The sequence below is a fragment of the Nerophis lumbriciformis genome, linkage group LG20 (assembly GCF_033978685.3).
Source record: "Nerophis lumbriciformis linkage group LG20, RoL_Nlum_v2.1, whole genome shotgun sequence".
In the NCBI taxonomy this organism is placed as follows: Eukaryota; Metazoa; Chordata; class Actinopteri; order Syngnathiformes; family Syngnathidae; genus Nerophis; species Nerophis lumbriciformis.
Window position 1 is genome coordinate 30,502,278 of NC_084567.2, and position 22,686 is coordinate 30,524,963.

The 22,686-nt window shown below is 37.6% G+C and overlaps 1 protein-coding gene across 2 annotated transcripts in view; it reads right to left on the minus strand.

The window, feature by feature from the left end:
* Positions 1 to 236: 236 nt before the first annotated feature.
* Positions 237 to 22,686, minus strand: part of LOC133619635 (phosphatidylinositol 4-phosphate 5-kinase type-1 beta-like) — a 52,209-nt gene continuing 29,759 nt past the window's right edge. Inside the window, exons 7-15 of one of the 2 annotated variants that reach the window (XM_061980782.2) lie at positions 19,683 to 19,979; positions 16,697 to 16,881; positions 16,475 to 16,555; positions 12,443 to 12,491; positions 11,809 to 11,893; positions 11,595 to 11,729; positions 4,603 to 4,669; positions 4,423 to 4,519; positions 237 to 617 (exon numbers count right to left, since the gene is read on the minus strand). In XM_061980782.2, the coding sequence (XP_061836766.1) occupies positions 615 to 617; positions 4,423 to 4,519; positions 4,603 to 4,669; positions 11,595 to 11,729; positions 11,809 to 11,893; positions 12,443 to 12,491; positions 16,475 to 16,555; positions 16,697 to 16,881; positions 19,683 to 19,979 (999 nt within the window). In that variant the 3' untranslated portion in view covers positions 237 to 614. Of the gene's footprint in view, positions 618 to 4,416; positions 4,520 to 4,602; positions 4,670 to 11,594; positions 11,730 to 11,808; positions 11,894 to 12,442; positions 12,492 to 16,474; positions 16,556 to 16,696; positions 16,882 to 19,682; positions 19,980 to 22,686 lie in introns of those variants that run through there. The other variant, XM_061980781.2, reaches the window with a different exon arrangement.

A 22,686-nucleotide genomic window follows, 5' to 3' on the forward strand; every position in this document is an offset into this window, starting at 1 on the left:
AATGTAACATGTTGTTATTGTCTTGTAACGCCCATCCATCCATTTTTTTTACCACTTTCGGCGTCACAGGGGGGTGCTGGAGCCTATCTCAGCTGCATTCGGGCGGAAGGCGGGGTACACCCTGGACAAGTCGCCATCTCATCGCAGGGCCAACACAGCTAGACTCACATTCACATACTAGGGCCAATTTAGTGTTGCCAATCATCTATACCCAGGTGCATGTTTTTGTAGGTGGGAGGAAGTACCCGGAAGGAACCCACACAGTCACGGGGGAGAACATGCAAACACCCCACAGAAAGATCCCAAGCCTGGGGATCGAACCCAGGACCTTTGTATTGTGAAGCACATGCACTAACCCCCGTGCTGTCCCGCCCTGTTTTGTAATGTGTTGTAATATATTGTGTTGTGTTACACCCAACGTGTATGTGCATTTGAGTTTAGTGTAGTACAAGACACTGCAAGTCTCTAATGATTTCAAGTCGAGTCAGCATCTTGAGTATTTTCTCTACTCCGTTTTGTCACACAGTATCGCGTGTTAATGTGTGCAAGAGTGGGAGGTCAGAGGTCCGTTGAAAGGAATGTCTTCCAGGAACACGTCCGGCATCGTCGTCAGCTCACTACAAAACCCCGCCAAATGTCAATAAAGGAAGCAAAATATGTAAAAAAAAAAAAGTTTTTACCACAATGCATCCTTGATTTGATTGTGATTTACATTTTAAATATGCATATATATATATATATATATATATATATATATATATATATATATATATATATATATATATATATATATATATATATATATATATACATATATATATATATATATATATATATATATACAGTATATATGTGTGTGTGTATATTTATATATGTGTATATATATGTATATGTGTATATATAGGTATGTATGTATATATATACATATGTATGTATTAGGGATGTCCGATATTATCGGCCTGCCGATATTATCGGCCGATAAATGCGTTAAAATGTAATATCGGAAATTATCGGTATGTTTTTTTTTATTATCGGTATCGGTTATTTTTTAAAAAATTTTATTAAATCAACATAAAAAACACAAGGCGATATTATCGCCCGATAAATGCGTTAAAATGTAATATCGGAAATTATCGGTATCGTTTTTTTTATTATCGGTATTGGTTATTATTTTTTAATTTTTTATTAAATCAACATAAAAAACACAGGTACACTTACAATTAGTGCACCAACCCAAAAAACCTTCCTCCCCCATTTACACTCATTCACACAAAAGGGTTGTTTCTTTCTGTTATTAATATTCTGGTTCCTACATTATATATCAATATATATCAATACAGTCTGCAAGGGATACAGTCCGTAAGCACACATGATTGTGCGTGCTGCTGGTCCACTAATAGTACTAACCTTTAACAGTTAATTTGACTCATTTTCATTAATTACTAGTTTCTATGAAACTGTTTTTATATTGTTTTACTTTCTTTTTTATTACAGAAAATGTTTTTAATTTATTTATCTTATTTTATTTTATTATTTAAAAAAAAAAAGTACCTTATCTTCACCATACCTGGTTGTCCAAATTAGGCATAATAATGTGTTAATTCCACGACTGCATATATCGGTTGATATAGGTATCGGTAATTAAAGAGTTAGACAATATCGGAATATCGGATATCGGCAAAAAGCCATTATCGGACATCCCTAGTATGTATGTATGTTTGTATATGCATATACGTGTATACAGGTAAAAGCCAGTAAATTAGAATATTTTGAAAAACTTGATTTATTTCAGTAATTGCATTCAAAAGGTGTAACTTGTACATTATATTTATTCATTGCACACAGACTGATGCATTCAAATGTTTATTTCATTTAATTTAGATGATTTGAAGTGGCAACAAATGAAAATCCAAAATTCCGTGTGTCACAAAATTAGAATATTACTTAAGGCTAATACAAAAAAGGGATTTTTAGAAATGTTGGCCAACTGAAAAGTATGAAAATGAAAAATATGAGCATGTACAATACTCAATACTTGGTTGGAGCTCCTTTTGCCTCAATTACTGCGTTAATGCGGCGTGGCATGGAGTCGATGAGTTTCTGGCACTGCTCAGGTGTTATGAGAGCCCAGGTTGCTCTGATAGTGGCCTTCAACTCTTCTGCGTTTTTGGGTCTGGCATTCTGCATCTTCCTTTTCACAATACCCCACAGGTTTTCTATGGGGCTAAGGTCAGGGGAGTTGGCGGGCCAATTTAGAACAGAAATACCATGGTCCGTAAACCAGGCACGGGTAGATTTTGCGCTATGTGCAGGCGCCAAGTCCTGTTGGAACTTGAAATCTCCATCTCCATAGAGCAGGTCAGCAGCAGGAAGCATGAAGTGCTCTAAAACTTGCTGGTAGACGGCTGCGTTGACCCTGGATCTCAGGAAACAGAGTGGACCGACACCAGCAGATGACATGGCACCCCAAACCATCACCCAACCATGCAAATTTTGCGTTTCCTTTGGAAATCGAGGTCCCAGAGTCTGGAGGAAGACAGGAGAGGCACAGGATCCACGTTGCCTGAAGTCTAGTGTAAAGTTTCCACCATCAGTGATGGTTTGGGGTGCCATGTCATCTGCTGGTGTCGGTCCACTCTGTTTCCTGAGATCCAGGGTCAACGCAGCCGTCTACCAGCAAGTTTTAGAGCACTTCATGCTTCCTGCTGCTGACCTGCTCTATGGAGATGGAGATTTCAAGTTCCAACAGGACTTGGCGCCTGCACATAGCGCAAAATCTACCCGTGCCTGGTTTACGGACCATGGTATTTCTGTTCTAAATTGGCCCGCCAACTCCCCTGACCTTAGCCCCATAGAAAATCTGTGGGGTATTGTGAAAAGGAAGATGCAGAATGCCAGACCCAAAAACGCAGAAGAGTTGAAGGCCACTATCAGAGCAACCTGGGCTCTCATAACACCTGAGCAGTGCCAGAAACTCATCGACTCCATGCCACGCCGCATTAACGCAGTAATTGAGGCAAAAGGAGCTCCAACCAAGTATTGAGTATTGTACATGCTCATATTTTTCATTTTCATACTTTTCAGTTGGCCAACATTTCTAAAAATCCCTTTTTTGTATTAGCCTTAAGTAATATTCTAATTTTGTGACACACGGAATTTTGGATTTTCATTTGTTGCCACTTCAAATCATCAAAATTAAATGAAATAAACATTTGAATGCATCAGTCTGTGTGCAATGAATAAATATAATGTACAAGTTACACCTTTTGAATGCAATTACTGAAATAAATCAAGTTTTTCAAAATATTCTAATTTACTGGCTTTTACCTGTATATGTATGTATATGTATAAATGTGTATATATATGTGTGTATATATGTATACATGTATATATACACTATATTGCCCAAAGTATTTGGCCACCTGCCTTGACTCACATATGAACTTCAAGTGCCATCCCATTCCTAACCCATAGGGTTCAATATGATGTGGGTCCACCTTTTGCAGCTATTACAGCTTCAACTCTTCTGGGAAGGCTGTCCACAAGGTTGCGGAGTGTGTTTACAGGAATTTTCCCACCATTCTTCCAAAAGCGCACTGGTGAGGTCATACACTGATGTTGGTCGAGAAGGCTCCGTTCTGATTCATCCCAAAGGTGTTCTATCGGGTTCAGGTCAGGACTCTGTGCAGGCCAGTCAAGTTCATCCACACCAGACTCTGTCATCCATGTCTTTATGTAACCTTGCTTTGTGCACTGGTGCACAGTCATGTTGGAGGAGGAAGGGGCCCCGCTCCAAACTGTTCCCACAAGGTTGGGAGCATGGAATTGTCCAAAATGTTTTGGTGCTTGATTTTATACACCTGTGGCCCGGGCCAAGTGATTAGGACTCCTGATTCTGATCATTTGGATGGGTGGCCAAATACTTTTGGCAATATAGTGTATGTATATATATATATATATATATATATATTTGGACACACCTTCTCATTTCAATGCGTATTCTTAATTTTCAAGACTATTTACCTTGTAGATTGTCACTGAAGGCATCAAAACTATGACACCTGCGAAGTGAAAACCATTGCAGGTGACTACCTCTTGAAGCTCATCGAGAGAATGCCAAGAGTGTGCGAAAAAGTAATCGGAGCGAAGGGTTGCTGTTTTGAAGAAACTACAATATAAAACATGTTTTCAGTTATTTCACCTTTTTTTTTGTTAAGTACATAACTGCACATGTGTTCATTCATAGTTTTGATGCCTTCAGTGACAATGTACAATGTAAATAGTCATGAAAATAAAGAAGGTGTGGCCCAACTTTTGGCTTGTACTGTATGTATATATATATATATATATATATGTGTGTGTGTGTGTGTGTCTTCTAGTTCATGTGCGTAATAAAGACGTGTATATTGTTGATTTTCATACCAAATGGACATCAATATCTGTGTCTGACAGGCTTCTGGCGACTGGTGGCAAGGCATCATCAAGTGCGATCGTTGAACAAGAAGCTCGTCTTTCTTCACTGCATTAATACAAATAAAATGTTTAATGTAATTTAATCAAGTCCTTATGCTGGAAAAGATGAGAATATCCTATAACACACACCTGTTTTCAAGGTGTTCTTCTTCTTCAGTAGACATGGAGGAGGGAGCTTGTTCGCAGGAAATGGAATCTGAAAGTAAATCAAAGCTGTGAATGAAATCAAATAAGTAAGAAAAGCCTGAGGTCACGTGGTCAGTTAGTCTGATGCTACACTGAACAAAAATATAAACGCAACACTTTGGTTTTTGCTCCCATTTTTTTCACGAGTTGAACTCAAAGATCTAAAACTTTTGCGATAAACACTGCAAAAACTGAAATCTTAGTAAGATTAAAGGGGAACATTATCACAATTTCAGAATGGTTAAAATCATTAAAAATCAGTTCCCAGTGGCTTATTATATTTTTCGAAGTTTTTTTCAAAATTTTACCCATCTCGCAATATCCCTAAAAAAAAGCTTCAAAGTGCCTGATTTTAACCATCGTTATATACACCCGTCCATTTTCCTGTGACGTCACATAGTGAAGCCAACACAAACAAACATGGCGGATAGAACAGCAAGCTATAGCGACATTAGCTCGGATTCAGACTCGGATTTCAGCGGCTTAAGCGATTCAACAGATTACGAATGTATTGAAACGGATGGTTGTAGTGTGGAGGCAGGTAGCGAAAAGAAATTGAAGAAGAAACTGAAGCTATTGAGCCATATCGGTTTGAACCGTATGCAAGCGAAACCGACGAAAACGACACGACAGCCAGAGACACGGGAGAAAGCGAGGACGAATTCGGCGATCGCCTTCTAACCAACGATTGGTATGTGTTTGTTTGGCATTAAAGGAAACTAACATCTATGAACTAGGTTTACAGCATATGAAATACATTTGGCAACAACATGCACTTTGAGAGTGCAGACAGCCCAATTTTCATCAATTAATATATTCTGTAGACATACCCTCATCCGCCCTCTTTTCCTGAAAGCTGATCCGTCCAGTTTTGGAGTTGATGTGAGCCAAGACATCCAGGGGGTTTAGCTCGCTCGTCTGCGGGAACAAACTGCCGCCATTGCTTGCCGTGCTACCGAGGTCCTTTGTCCCTGAATTGCTCACACACTCCGGCAGATTCAATGGGGGTCTGGCGGCAGATTTCTTTGACTTTATCGATGGAAATGCATCTGCTTTGAGTGTCGCAGGATATCCACACATTCTTGCCATCCCTGTCGTAGCATAGCTTTCGTCGGTAAAGTGTGCGGAACAAACGTCCAATTTCTTGCCACTTTCGCATCTTTGGGCCACTGGTGCAACTTGAATCCGTCCCTGTTCGTGTTGTTACACCCTCCGACAACACACTGACGAGGCATGATGTCTCCAAGGTACAGAAAACAGTCGAAAAAACGGAAAATAACAGAGCTGATTTGACTCGGTGTTTGTAATGTGTTTGAGAAAATGGCGGATTGCTTCCCGATGTGACGTCATCGCTCCGAGAGCGAATAATAGAAAGGCGTTTAATTCGCCAAAATTCACCCATTTAGAGTTCGGAAATCGGTTAAAAAAATATATGGTCTTTTTTCTGCAACATCAAGGTATATATTGACGCTTACATAGGTCTGGTGATAATGTTCCCCTTTAAATATCTCAAATAAGGGTGATATTTGCTTATTTTCTGTCTGATAAGATAATTCTTCTCACCAAGCAGATTTTATGTTAGAGTGTTTTACTTTTTTTAAGGGTTTTGGTCCTAAATGATCTCAGTAAGATATTACAGCTTGTTGCTGAGATTGTATGACCTATATTGAGTAAAACATGCTTGAAACTAGAATATAAAATGTTGCAAAGCTGTGTCATCAACACTCACAAGTAAAAAACTACTTTTTTAAAGTAATAATTTCTTATTTCAAGCATGAAAAAAAAAAATCATGATTTTGACACAATTGTGTCTCATAATTAAAACAGATGACAGACAAATGGACTTTGCTGTTTTATTTTCAATGAAACAATAGAAAATACGTACTCATATAGTAGTACAGTTGGCACCGTACAGTAAACTGACAGTTAATATTTAAACATTTAACATTTCAAACAATTTTGAACATAAATAGTTCATGCACATTCAGATAAATTCCTCAAAATTAAAATGAGAAAAATTTGTCCGGGGCCCGGGCTGTATATATGCGCACTAATTGACTGAAAGAGCATGCACTTGGCGCGATGATGTCATGTTAAAGGCACTTAAAGGCACTGCCTTTGCGTGCCGGCCCAGTCACATAATATCTACGGCTTTTCACACACACAAGTGAATGCCAAGCATACTTGGTCAACAGCCATACAGGTCACCCTGAGGGTGGCCGTATAAACAACTTGAACACTGTTACAAATATGCGCCACTTGTGAACCCACACCAAACAAGATTGACATGCACATTTCGGGAGAACATCCGCACCGTAACACAACATAAACACAACAGAACAAATACCCAGAACCCCTTGCAGCAGTAACTCTTTCGGGACCGTACAATATAATGTGACATATATGTAGTTATGTTATGATCACTGCACCGACAGCGCTAAAACATGTTTCTGTGTGTTTTATTGAAATAATAGTCTACTGAGGATTCCCTCAAAAATTAGACCTAATCGCTGGTTGTATGTAGTATTATACTTCATTATTGCTTTAAAATGTTTGTTAAACTTTCCATTTCATTTTAGTATCACGTTTATGTGCCGACCTACATTTATCCGTGACCAAAAAAGCACATTCTGTTCAAACAGAAGGATTGCAACATCAGACTATAGTAGTTGTACAGAACGATTGTCTATTTAGCAGTATTAATGAGATATTTTAATTAAAATCTCATGATGTGATTTACATTTTCTTGACCCAGAATTATTAAAGCATGTCCTGTCACGTTTACAAAGTTATAGTATACAAACATCTGTGTGTGTGTGTGTATTAGTGTTGTCCCCATACCAATATTTTGGTACCGTTACCAAAATTATTTTGATACTTTTCTAAATAAAGGGGACCACAAAAAAGTCCATTATTGGCTTTATTTTAACACAAAATCTTAGAGTACATTAAACATATGTTTCTTATTGCAAGTTTGTCCTTAAATAAAATAGTGAACATACATTAGTAAGTAAACAAACAAAGGCTCCTAATTTAGTCTGCTAACATATACAGTAACATATTGTGTCATTTATCATTCTATTATTTTGTCAAAATTATTAAGGACAAGTGGTAGAGAATTAATTATTAATCTACTTGTTCATTTATTGTTAATATCTGCTTACTTTCTCTTTTAAAATGTTCTATCTACACTTTTGTTAAAATGTAATAATCATTTATTCTTCTGTTGTTTGGATGCTTTACATTAGTTTTGGATGATACCACAAATTTGGGTATCAATCCGATACCAAGTCGTTACAGGGTCATACATTGGTCATATTCAAAGTCCTCATGTGTTCAGGGACATATTTCCTGAGTTTATAAACATAATATGAATTTAAAAAAAACGAAAGAAGCTGTTGTGATGCCAAAAAATATCGACGTAATCATAGTAGTATCAACTACATACGCTCCTGTACTTGGTATCATTACAGTGGACGCAGGTGTAGATCCACCAATGGCATTTGTTTACATTCTGATGCCGGTGAGCTACGGTGTGTAGTGAAGCATGTTTAGCTATTCCTTGTCCTGCAGGGATGATACTTGTAAGAAACTTACTTTATTTGTTGCCATGGAGGCGAGGATTAGTGTCAGAATAATTGTATCGAAGTTATCACAAATCTTTGTGTTACATTGAGTTCAGCTCGCCCTGCGAGAGGACAAAAGCTGTCTTTTATCCTACCAAGCAAAAGGCTTGTAAAACTCCACTGGGTAGGATGGAGTGTGTCGGTTTATTTGATGTATTGTAATCCACAGGAAGATTTATAGAGATCTAGGCCTGACTTCCCTCCAGGCACCTTTTCTTTGAACTGTTTTACGACCTTTTCTTTGAACTGTTTTGAAACCAAAGGCGATGGCTGTTTACGACCCCCCTCCCTTAGAAACAGCTGTTGCCATGTAATCAGGGAAAGTCCAAATAAAAGAAGAGGCGTACAATCTTTCGTCAGAGCGTGGGACGACACTGTGCAAGGGTACAGTGTCTACCCGTTTCTCCTCAATTGAGCTAAATTTAATTCTGTCTCTGTTTAATTCCTTGCTTTTTGTCTTGTTTAATAGATGTCGCCAGTGTTTGAACCTGACAATTAGTGATTTAGAAGTAGCTAAAACACTGCCGAATGCGACTGGACTTTAGCCACTAGCTAGCTAGTCTTAAAGCACCGCTTCCTGAAGGCGTTTCAGTGTTATACTTGTTTATCGTTAGTTTTTAAGCCAAAATGCGTCCGTTCTCCCTTTTCTGCCTACACACTGTGTCTGTTTGTAAGTTCTCTGTGATTGTGCCCTGCCGAACACGCTCGTCTGTTTGTAAAACCAGCGATGACACGACGTGACGACGACGGGGGCAAGAGGGGTTGGGGGACCGGTACTTTTCAGAGGCAGTATAGTACCGAATATAATTCATTAGTATCGCGGTACTAAACTAATACCGGTATACCGTACAACCCTAGTGTCTATTGATACCTTACGAGGGTGCGAGATTAACTGAGCGAGTATGTTTTATTGTGTTTATTGTGTTTTTAGTTTTGTTTTGTTTTAAGTTGTGAGCAACAAATAGAGTTTTGAGCTCGCTTCAGGTACATCTCCACCGTTAGTTGGCATAGCAAATGTTACAGATTCCTAGCACGAGCTTTGTTTGTGAATGAATAGCCAGACAGAGGCACTTGTTTTTCCAAAAAAACATGATAGAGTGTGTAGCTAGCGAACTTGGTGAAGCAGTTTGAGCATAGCGTTGCTAGTCTGCACCATACTGAACCTGAATGAGTCGATAACGCCAGCCAAGGACGTTAAAATAATATGTTAACAGCAGACATTTACCCATGAAAATATGGAGAAGCTGCTGATGTACGAAGGAAATACCACTGAAGTTCACTCTCCAAGATGCATATTGTACATTATTATTACATGACTTTATAAAACTACTGTACTTGTTTGTACATACTATTGCAATGTTTTTCATACAAAATGTACTATCTAAGAGTTTGTTTTTCTTTTTAAAAGACATGTCACATGTTAAAATTGTGAGGTTTTGGGGGCTGAAGCATCGACTTAATACAAACCCCGTTTCCATATGAGTTGGGAAATTGTGTTAGATGTAAATATAAACGGAATAAAATGATTTGCAAATCCTTTTCAACCCATATTCAATTGAATGCACTACATGAGTTTGATGTTCAAACTCATAAACTTTTTTTTTTTTGCAAACAATAATTAACTTAGAATTTCATGGCTGCAACACGTGCCAAAGTAGTTGGGAAAGGGCATGTTCACCACTGTGTTACATCACATTTTCTTTTAACAACACTCAATAAACGATTGGGAACTGAGGAAACTAATTGTTGAAGCTTTGAAAGTGGAATTCTTTCCCATTCTTGTTTTATGTAGAGCTTCAGTCGTTTAACAGTCTGGGGTCTCCGCTGTCGTATTTTACGCTTCATAATGCGCCACACATTTTTGATGGAAGACAGGTCTGGACTGCAGACGGACCAGGAAAGTACCTGCACTCTTTTTTTATGAAGCCACGCTGTTGTAACACGTGCTGAATGTGGCTTGGCATTGTCTTGCTGAAATAAGCAGGGGCGTCCATGAAAAAGACGGCGCTTACATGGCAGCATATGTTGTTCCAAAACCTGTATGTACCTTTCAGCATTAATGGTGCCTTCACAGATGTGTAAGTTACCCATGCCTTGGGCATTAATGCACCCCCATACCATCACAGATGCTGGCTTTTGAACTTTGCGTCGATAACAGTCTGGATGGTTCGCTTCCCCTTTGGTCCGGATGACACGATGTCGAATATTTCCAAAAACAATTTGAAATGTGGACTCGTCAGACCACAGAACACTTTTCCACTTTGCATGAGTCCATCTTAGATGATCTCGGGCCCGGAGAAGCCGGCGGCGTTTCTGGATGTTGTTGATAAATGGCTTTCATTTTGCATAGTAGAGCTTTAACTTGCACTTACAGATGTAGCGACCAACTGTATTTAGTGACAGTGGTTTTCTTAAATGTTCCTGAGCCCATGTGGTGATATCCTTTAGAGATTGATGTCGGTTTTTGATACAGTGCTGTCTGAGGGACAGAAGGTCACGGTCATTCAATGTTGGTTTCCGGCCATGCCGCTTACGTGGAGTGATTTCTCCAGATTCTCTGAACCTTTTGATGATATTATGGACCGTAGATGTTGAAATCCCTAAATTTCTTGCAATTGCACTTTGAGAAACGTTGTTCTTAAACTGTTTGACTATTTGCTCACGCAGTTGTGGACAAAGGGGTGTACCTCGCCCCATCCTTTCTTGTGAAAGACTGAGCATTTTTTGGGGAAGCTGTTTTTATACCCAATCATGGCACCCACCTGTTCCCAATTAGCCTGCACACCTGTGGGATGTTCCAAATAAATGTTTGATGAGCATTCCTCAACTTTCTCATTATTTATTGCCACCTTTCCCAACTTCTTTGTCACGTGTTGAGGGCATCAAATTCTAAAGTTAATGATTATTTGCAAAAAAAAAAAAAAGTTTATCAGTTTGAACATCAAATATGTTGTCTTTGTAGCATATTCAACTGAATATGGGTTGAAAATGATTTGCAAATCATTGTATTCCGTTTATATTTACATCTAACACAATTTCCCAACTCATATGGAAACGGGGTTTGTAGATCTGATGTCATTTCAATGATAAAAAATTATTTCATATATGACTATTTTGGGTTACAAAATAATTAGACTTGTATGTCCAGACACCACTGTAGATAACAAATAACAATTACATTAAAATTTTTACAATAAGCGTATGACTAATAAAAGCAAATGTGAGATGATCATGACATTGCTGCACTTTGGACAGTCCTGATCTAAGCATTTTTAATAAATGTCATTGTTAGTTTATGCAAATAATTACCATTGATGTCTTCCATGCTTTGAGCTTTCTTCTCTTCTTTCTGTTGCACATTGTGAGGCGAGAGTAACTCCTGAGAGGCTGAGCGAGCAGTAACAAAAGAATTCTTCACCCTCCTTGAAGACGTTCCTCTCAATGCTGGTAAACAAAACTCACTCCGTTAACAATGTAAAAGTTATACTTTTTTAGTCGTTTCAAAGGAAGCAGAATGACTTACTTTGCATACGTTTGAACACCACCGTCCCCATGAACCTCAGAAACCTGTCGGCATAAAAACTGGGCCTGTGAACCGAAACCGTGTCCTGAAAATCAAAGCAGACCGTCAAATATACACACAAAATAAAAAATAAACAAAACACACAGAATAAACAAAATACACATTACACAAAATACATGTTATTTTATATGTTATACACCTGCTCAGTGGCCTTGTGGTTAGAGTGTCCGCCCTGAGACTGGAAGGTCGTGAGTTCAAACCCCAGCCGAGTCATACCAAAGACTATAAAAATGGGCCCATTGGAATTGGGAGTTAAATCACCAAATGATTCCAGAGCGTGGCCACCGCTGCTGCTCACTGCTCCCCTCACCTCTCAGGGGGTGAACATGGGGATGGGTCAAATGCAGAGGGTAATTTCACCCCACCTAGTGTGTGTGTGACTATCGTTGGGACTTAAACTTTAACTTTTATACACACAATAAAAATGTTACCATAAACACACAAAATACACAAACTACAGAAAACACACACAACAAACAAAATATACACCAAATACACAAACACACAAAATACACCAAACACACAAAAAACAGAAAACAAAAAATACACAAAATACAAATGTATAGTTTCATACCCCATCATGTAGAAGGGCTTTCCAGGAATGTTCCACCTTCTTAATAAACCTGACAATAAACATATGATTATCTCACCATTTACACACTAAAAATAAAAAATATACTGCAGTATTAATGTACACCAAAGCATGTTATTATAAAATGTTGATATATTCTACAGTATCAAAATAATATATACATATATATACATATACATATATATATATATATATATATATATATATATATATATATATATATATATATATATATATATATATATATATATATATAGTACAGTATTAAAATATACTAGGGCACTGATGCATGCTACCATAGGCGCCGACCTACATTTCTGCCAGTGGGTACTCGGTGTGTGTGTATTAGTGTTGTCCCGATACCAATATATACCGGTACCGGTACCAAAAGTATTTCGGTACTTTATAAAAGGGGACCATTCACATATGCTCACATACGTACATAGGTACCTACGCTCCCACATACATACACAAATACAGTACATATTTACATACCTAAAGTTCGTACATCCACACGCACATTCAATATACAAACATACACATACTGTACATATACACTTACTGTACAAACACATATACACACTCTGTACATATACATTCACTGTACAAACACATATACACGTTCTGTACATATACAAGTACATATGCATACTAACACTCATGCACATAATCACATTTCATCAAACATATATTAACGTTGTTGCCCTAGGGTAAACTGGGTGTAACACATGGCACACTGACAAAGCTTAACCTATTGTTACTATAACAATCTACAAGGTTAATGTAGGTTGCTTCTCTTTCTCCCCCTCCATTTTTCTGCATTCTTTCGTATCTCAAGTTATCATTACGTATATGTATTGTTGCATTTAAACAACTGTATTGTTGATAATAAAGGTAAATTATTGGTATTGTTCATTATCAATAGCGCTATTTCTATTGGTATTTGTATTGATCCATTTGTAGTGTAATAATGCTCATTGTCATTTCTGTATTATTTTTTATTTTTCGCTAACTGCTTATTTGCTATTACTTTTACCATCATATTTGTACATGTCGTATTTGCTGATGTTGCTCTATTGTTTTTGTTGTTGTTGTTTGCTGTTGTTGTTTTCGTCTCTCTGTCTAATCCCCCTCTTGTCCCCACAATTTCCCCCTCTGTCTTCTTTTTTTCTCTTTCTATCCCCTCCTGCTCCGGCCCGGCTGCACTAAATGATAATATAAATACATTTAATAAAGTCAAATACAAATAAGGCAACAAGAGAAGTATCCTACACTTCTCTTTTGTAAAGTAAATCTGAACAGCCGACATGGGCATCTACATCAACTATATGATTTGCCTGAGAAGCTGGACAGGACACAAAAAAATAAATAAATAAATAAATAAAATAAAATAAAATAAAATAAAAGGGGACCACAAAAAAATTCATTATTGGCTTTATTTTAACAAAAAAAATCTTACTGTATATTAAACATATGTTTCTTATTGCAATTTAGTCCTTAAATAAAATAGTGAACATACAAGACAACTTGTCTTTTAGTAGTAAGTAAACAAACAAAGGCTCCTAATTTAGCTGCTGACGTATGTTGTAACATATTGTGTCATTTATCATTCTATTAATTTGTCAATATTATTAAGGACAAGTGGTAGAAAATGAACTATTTATCTACTTGTTCATTTACTGTTAATATCTTCTTATTTTCTGTTTCAACATGTTCTATCTACACTTCTGTTAAAATGTAATAATCACTTATTCTTCTGTTGTTTTGGATGATACCACAAATTTAGGTATCAATCTGATACCAAGTCGTTACAGGATCATACATTGGTCATATTCAAAGTCCTCATGTGTCCAGGGACATATTTCCTGAGTTTATAAACATCATTTAAATAAAAAAAAACGAAATAAGATTTTGTGATGTTAAAAAATATCGATGTAATCATAGTAGTATCGACTAGATACGCTATTGTACGTGGTATTATTACAGTGGATGTCAGGTGTAGATCCACCAATGGCGTTTGTTTATATTGTAGCGTCCCGGAAGAGTTGGTGGTGTAGGGAATTCTGGGAATTTGTTCTGTAGTATTTATTTTGTGTTGAGGTGCAAATATTCTTCCAAAATGTGTTTGTCGTTGTTGTTTAGTGTGGTTTCACTTTGTGGCACTTATTTATGACAGTGTTGGCATTGTTCATACTGCCACCCTTAGTGTGACATGTATGGCTGTTGATTAAGTATGCGCTTCATTCACTTGCATGTAATATGTTCAAAATTAAGATGGATGATGCATAGGTTAATTGTTGGGTGTTTGGTCCAGAGTGCACCCCACCTTCTGCCCAATTGCAGCTGAGATATGCTCTAGATTCTACCGTGACCCCGATAGGGATAAGTAGTTGAAAATGGATGGATGGATAGACAATGAAACCCTGGTTAGGCTGTGTTAATTAAAGATGATATGATTTGTGACGTTGTTATTACGTAAAAAGGATAACATTGGCCACAAAAGTAACAACAAGAATGATTTTTCAAAAATTATTTTAAATATTGGAAGTTGCCATCAATTCCACGTGGGTGCTCGGCCCCGAAGCACCCACGGCATGGGTGTCAAACTCTGCCCCGTGGGCCAACTTTGGACGCCGTGTAATTTAATTTGGCCCTTGAGGCGATATCAAATTAACACTAAAGCTGGCCCATCGATTATATATTGCGGCGATGCCATGGTACTGCCGCATTCACCGCTAATTCTCATACTTGCCAAACCTCCCGGGAGACTCCCAAATTTCAGTGCTCCTCCCGAAAATCGCCACGTCCGCTTTTCACCCAGTCCAACAAGTGCTGGCTGGCCCAGTCACATAATATGTGCGGCTTCAGCACGCACACACGCGTGAATGCAAGACATACTTGGCCAACAGCGATACAGGTTACACTGAGGGTGGCCAAATAACATTTTTTAAAACTGTTAGAAATATACGCCACACAGTGAATCCACACCAAACAAGAATGACAAACATATTTCGGGAGAACATCCGCATCGTCCCGGAAGAGTTAGTGCTGCAAAGGATTCTGGGTATTTGTTCTGTTGTGTTTATGTTGTGCTACGGTACAGATGTTCTCCCGAAATGTGTTTGTCATTCTTGTTTGGTGTGGATTCACAGTGTGGCGTATATTTCTAACAGTGTTAAAGTTTTTTATACGGGCACTCTCAGTGTAACCTGTATCGCTGTTGATGAAGTATGCGTTGCATTCACGTGTGTGTGTGTGTGTGTGTGTGTGTGTGTGTACAGAAGCCGCACATATCTTGAAACTGGGTCTGCACGTTGTTAGAATGGATGAAAAGCGGACGTTACGATAGCTCGTGGAGTACGTTAAAGGCTGTGCCTTAAAGGCACGCCCCCAAGACTGTGGTCCGGTTGGACTACGAGATATAATGACTGATGAACACCTTCGTTCGATAATGAAGGTTGCCTCAGCTCAAAGCTTGAGCCCCGACATTAATGAACTAGCATCCAAGAAAAGATGGCAGGTATCTGGCTTGGGCACATCAGATTAGATCAGTGTGCTGCAAACTGAACAGTTTAAAGTCCTGAATAGTTGGTTTTTCATTGTTATTTTATTTTCTAATTTATTAGCCTGTGGAGAAAGTGAATGTTGATATTTACCTCAGAAGGCTGCAAATAGAAAAGAGGCATTCAATTTGTATTAAATATGCCATTGATATTTTTAAATTATTATTATTATTATTTGAAACTCGATTTTGCATGTCACTATAAAGTTATATAAGCCTTGCTTGTTCAATATTCAATGCAAAACTTGTTTGGGTCCCTATTAAAAGGTTACTTTGTTCAACCTTGGTCCGCGGCTTTGTTCAGTTTTAACTTTTGGCCCACTCTGTATTTGAGTTTGACACCCCTGACCTACGGGATCGGCGCCTATGCATGCTAGAGTGTTAAAAATGTACTGGAGTACTGATATAAAGTACACTACAATAGTGCAGTATGTAACTTTTAACTTGTCAACCTGTAGGACTGAAGGATGTCAATTATTCCCAGAAAGATGAGGAGTTTTTCATCTCTATGTTTGGCAGGAATTCCACCCAATCTGAAAAGAAAAGTATATTCAACATAATTTGCTTATGGAATGAAGCGAAATAAGTCAATCTAAAATCTGTTTACATTTTTTTTCTCCTCCTGTAAATCAAATTACCATAAGAGGAAAATGTATTTATTAAAAACTGCTCACGTGTCGTCATCTTTCACTATTGCTGGGTCTTTCACGGTCCCCTGGATGGACTCCAGGGCGGTGGAGTAGAGGACTTTTTGACCTTTCCTACTGTCGAGTCTGCTCTGCCTGCTGAACACTTTGTATTCCAAAACGTGGATTCCCAGCAAAAGACTGTAGTCCATGATCTTGAAGCTCTCTAGAACCTACAAGAACAAAGACTTTCGTTATTCATTAATGTGGATGTTGTGTTTGTTTCCCCACAGCGGACGATACAACAGCGTTTTGTTCAGGAGAGAACACACAGAAGCTAATACAAATAATAACAGACGAAATGAAGATGGTTTGACAAAAACAGACTATCGTTGAATCTCATTAAAACTAAAATAATGCTATTCGGTAACAGTAGAAGGGAAAGTCAAACACAAATACAAATAGATGGAATAGAGTAAATTAAACCAAATGTATATGTATAATAATTGATGATAAAATTAACTGGAAAACTCATATAAACAATATACAACATAAAGTGGAAAGAAACACGTCAATACTGAATAAAGCAAAACAGACCAAAAATCACTCCATATTCTCTACTGCTCGCTAGTGTTAGCATATCTGAGTTATTGTGCAGAAATATGGGAAAATAACTACAAAAGTACACTTCATTCATTAACTATGTTACAAAAATGATCAGTTAGAATAATACACAATGTTGGATATAGAGAACATACAAACCCTTTATTAATTGAACCAAAAATACCAAATTTCCACAACATAGTGAATTTGCAAACAGCTAAAATTATGCACAAAGCAAACTACAATCTGCTACCCAAGAATATAAAACAATTATTCTCAACAAAAGAGGAGAAATATAATCTTGGGAGAAAAATGTTGAAAACATTTGTACGCACGTACAACACTTAAGACCTTCAGTATATACAGTATGTATGTGGAATTAAATTATGGAATGGATTAAGCAAATAAATCAAACAATGTACTAATATGATCCACTTCAAGAAAATCTTCAAACTTAAAGTGTTTACAAAGTACAAAGAAAAAGAACCATGATAAACATTCTGCATTTATTTCATCCATCCATTCATTTTCTAGATAATCTTATTTATCTCACCTTATGAAATATAACTTACTTCACTAATTATTTATTTTTAATGTTATTACTTATAGAGTATATTGTGTATAAATTGAGAACAGGAAGTGAACAAAAGTGTTAGTTTAAAGGGGAACATTATCACAATTTCAGAAGGGTTAAAACCATTAAAAATCAGTTCCCAGTGGCTTATTTTATTTTTCGAAGTTTTTTTCAAAATTTTACCCATCACGCAATATCCCTAAAAAACGCTTCAAAGTGCCTGATTTTAACCATCGTTATATACACCCGTCCATTTTCCTGTGACGTCACATAGTGATGCCAACACAAACAAACATGGCGCATAGAACAGCAAGCTATAGCGACATTAGCTCGGATTCAGACTCGGATTTCAGCGGCTTAAGCGATTCAATAGATTACGCATGTATTGAAACGGATGGTTGTAGTGTGGAGGCAGGTAGCGAAAACGAAGTTGAAGAAGAAACTGAAGCTATTGAGCCATATCGGTTTGAACCGTATGCAAGCGAAACCGACGAAAACGACACGACAACCAGCGACACGGGAGAAAGCGAGGACGAATTCGGCGATCGCCTTCTAACCAACGATTGGTATGTGTTTGTTTGGCATTAAAGGAAACTAACAACTATGAACTAGGTTTACAGCATATGAAATACATTTGGAAACAACATGCACTTTGAGAGTGCAGACAGCCCAATTTTCATCAATTAATATATTCTGTAGACATACCCTCATCCGCTCTCTTTTCCTGAAAGCTGATCTGTCCAGTTTTGGAGTTGATGTCAGCAGGCCAGGGAAGCTAGGGTCGATATTCTTCTCTTGATCATCTTCGGTGGCATAAGGGACGGTGTGACCCAAGACATCCAGGGAGTTTAGCTCGCTCGTCTGCGGGAACAAACTGCCGCCATTGCTTGCCGTGCTACCGAGGGTCCTTTGTCCCTGAATTGCTCACACACTCCGGCAGATTCAATGGGGGTCTGGCGGCAGATTTCTTTGACTTTATCGTTGGAAATGCATCTGCTTTGAGTGTCGCAGGATATCCACACATTCTTGCCATCTCTGTCATAGCATAGCTTTCGTCGGTAAAGTGTGCGGAACAAACGTCCAATTTCTTGCCACTTTCGCATCTTTGGGCCACTGGTGCAACTTGAATCCATCCCTGTTCGTGTTGTTACACCCTCCGACAACACACCGACGAGGCATGATGTCTCCAAGGTACGGAAAACAGTCGAAAAAACGTGTTTGTAATGTGTTTGAGAAAATGGCGGATTGCTTCCCGATGTGACGTCATCGCTCCGAGAGCGAATAATAGAAAGGTGTTTAATTCGCCAAAATTCACCCATTTAGAGTTCGGAAATCGGTTAAAAAAATATATGGTCTTTTTTCTGCAACATCAAGGTATATATTGACGCTTACATATGTCTGGTGATAATGTTCCCCTTTAAGGGTGAGATTAAATAAGCTCTGCTTCTTCCTACTCCTTTTCGAATATGTTGAATAGAGAAACTGGAAATTGTGATGTTTCATGTTGTATGCATGCATGTTCGAAATAAACTCAAACTCAACTCAACTCAACAGTCTGTAATTCAGAACTTTGTAATACCTTCTGGCCTGACAAGAGCAGGTCCACATGAAGGCGTATTAAAAGTACGTACCAAAGTACAAGTACAAGCTCACCCCAATCCTTCAGGCCACGTCGGGATATCACAGAACTGAACAAAGACTTCCTTGAGAACTCTCACCTAATACCAAGTCAGATGCTGCTGATCATTCGGTGTTTACGTCTACCAGGTCTTAATCCTCCATTAAGTGGCACCGGTTACGTCACACCGGTGAAATAGAATAAAGCTTAGTAAACATGAAAATATTAAAGTAACATACCCTGCAATCTCTCTGCAGAGTCTTCATTAGGGCGTTGTAGGTCTCCGCATCAAAGAACAAGCCTTCGTGTATCTCCTGGAAGTCCAAGTCTTTGAATGTGGGCGAAGACTTAACGCGTTCTTTTTGTGAGGCGCGGCGTTTGTACGACGAACCCTTCAGGTCGTACTTGTAGTGCATCTTGATGGCGCGTGGCAGCACGTTATTCATCACAACCACACGGACAGTGAAACCAGCCCACTGGATGCAGTAAAGGCCATAAAACTTTGGTAACAAAGTTCTTGGGTTCTGGTTCAGGTTCTACAGTTGACGAAGCAAACATAATTTGACATTAGACATGAATTCACAGTTTGGAAGAAAAAAAATCTTGCACAATCCAAAAATTATTAGTTTTTTTTAAATAAAAGCTCTGTGACATGTACCGTATTTTTCGGACTATAAGTTGCAGTTTTTTTCATAGTTTGGCCGGGGGTGCGACTTATACTCAGGAGCGACTTATGTGTGAAATTATTAACACATTACCGTAAAATATCAAATAATATTATTTCATCGGATTTAGCGATTAGGAGTGACAGATAGTTTGGTAAACCTATAGCATGTTCAATATGTTATAGTTATTTGAATGACTCTTAGCATAATATGTTACGTTAACATACCAGGCACGTTCTCAGTTGGTTATTTATGCCTCATATAACGTACACTTATTCAGCCTGTTGTTGACTATTCTTTATTTATTTTAAATTGCCTTTTAAATGTCTATTCTTGGTGTTGGGTTTTATCAAATACATTTCCCCAAAAAATGCGATTTATACTCCAGTGCGACTTATATATGTTTTTTCCCTTTTTATTATGCATTTTCGGCGGTGCGCCTTATACTCCGGTGCGACTTATACTCCAAAAAATATGGTAAGTATAAACACCACAAGGTCATGAATGAACAGAGTGAGCAGAGTTTGTTTACTGAGCAACCAGCGCAGATTTCTACAACAAAGCCGTCTTTTTTGCATTATTGTTGCGCTTTGCTTGATTGTAAAAGATGTCGATTGAGGAGATGGTCCAGGAAGTAAAAGGGAGCGAAGTTCATATGTTCTTAATATTCAATGTTTTATCATTTATAGATAATATTGTATATCACACATTCTTTATTTTCTTGTAAATGTCTATTTCAGTAAAACAAACAACTGTAAAATTCCATTAAATTTTTTGAGGTGGTCTCTCGTTTTTAGCATTCTATCGGACGTTATTGTTTGAGTATTTGTAGTAGTGTTCCTGGCAAAAGGGACCTAAGCAAACATACTGTACAGCATATTTTACATCTTAAAAACAACGCTTAATTAGGGGGTGGACAGAGCCACCACAGTATTGATACCAAGCAGAGTATCAGTATCAGATTGATACTAGTAATCTCTTCTATGTGCTATGTTGTGCCATTCCCAAAAGTCAAAATGATCAGTATCACTATTTCTGTCCGACAATGCAATTGTTAAAATGTTTTATCTCTAACAATTAATATGAATGTATTATTTAAAATTATATATATATATATATATATATATATATATATATATATATATATATATATATATATATATATATATATATATATATATATATATATATATATATATATATACATACATACAGTAGTCATCAATTACAAAATGATTAGCAGGCTGAATATTACACTTCATTAATAAATACCGAAGGTTAAAACATTGCCATGCAGCAATATGAAGACCATTACCTTGTACAACATGTAATGTACATAATATCAGAAGCATTTATTCAGGTAGAAATATCACACATTACATTACCAAACATCTTTGACAATCCAAGCGTGATCGTAACAATCCACATTTTGTTTTATTAATGTGTGAAACTGGTATCTAAACATGGTGTAGTCCCTCATCTGAATGCAAGTGCTCCTAAAGCAGGAATACAAATTCTGTTTTCCAACAAAATACAAAATCTGGCAAGACAACAAACGCACTGCAGGTGTTTGTTTATTTTTATTTTTATTAAAGGCGTGTTTGTCCTTTTCGTTTGAGCTGTTTAAAAAAAGCATAATGTTTAACCCTTGTGTAATGTTCATATTGTTGTTACTCAGCCAGCGTTTGTGGGTCTGATGGACCCGTTGCATTTTGTGGCTTTTAATGCCTCACAATCAAACACTTTAATGTTAAAATACTGAACAGATGATTACCTTATCCCAATAAACATCTGTTTATCCCAATAAACATCTGTTCAGTATTGTAACATTAAAGTGTTTGATTGTGAGGCATTAAAAGCCACAAAATGCAACGGGTCCATCAGACCCACAAACGCTGACTGAGTAACAACAATATGAACGTTGCACAGAAATTTTTTCTGCCAGTTTCTGCATCCCACAGGGATTCTTCTTTTGTGTTTCTGCACCTGCGGTTCCCACACAAGGTTGCAACATTGTTTGTCAACACTGTCTGCTCTCATTTTCTCGCACATTTGACCCTCTGATGTTCTGTGTACCTACACTCTGTCCTCCGCCTGTCTAGGCCTGGTGCGTGTGTGTGAGAGTGTGTGTGTGTGTATGTGTGTGTGTGTGGTACACAGAACATCAATTTCCACACTTCTATTAGCCCCGGGTCCAGTGGACCCGGACATCTTATATAGAATAGAAATGTGTAGGGGGGGTGTATGGTGTGTGGTCATTAAATATGTATTCTGATATATGTTCTTCACAGAAAATGAGCCGCAGTCAGTGAGTCTCAGTTTGAAAAATTAATTAATTGTATAATTTTTCTTTTACTAAAAAATTAAAACGGGTCCCACAGACCCGAACACCACACAAGGGTTAAAATACATTTCATTAAAGCAAGTTAATTGTCCAGTCATGGTGTTAAAACTTAGGTCTTGGGTATACACTTATTAATGATGAAAAATTAAATCTATCTGAGATTAACCAAGATTAATTTTGACTTAGCTATAAAGAAAATGCTCCAGGAAGTAAAAGGGAGCGAAGTTCATATGT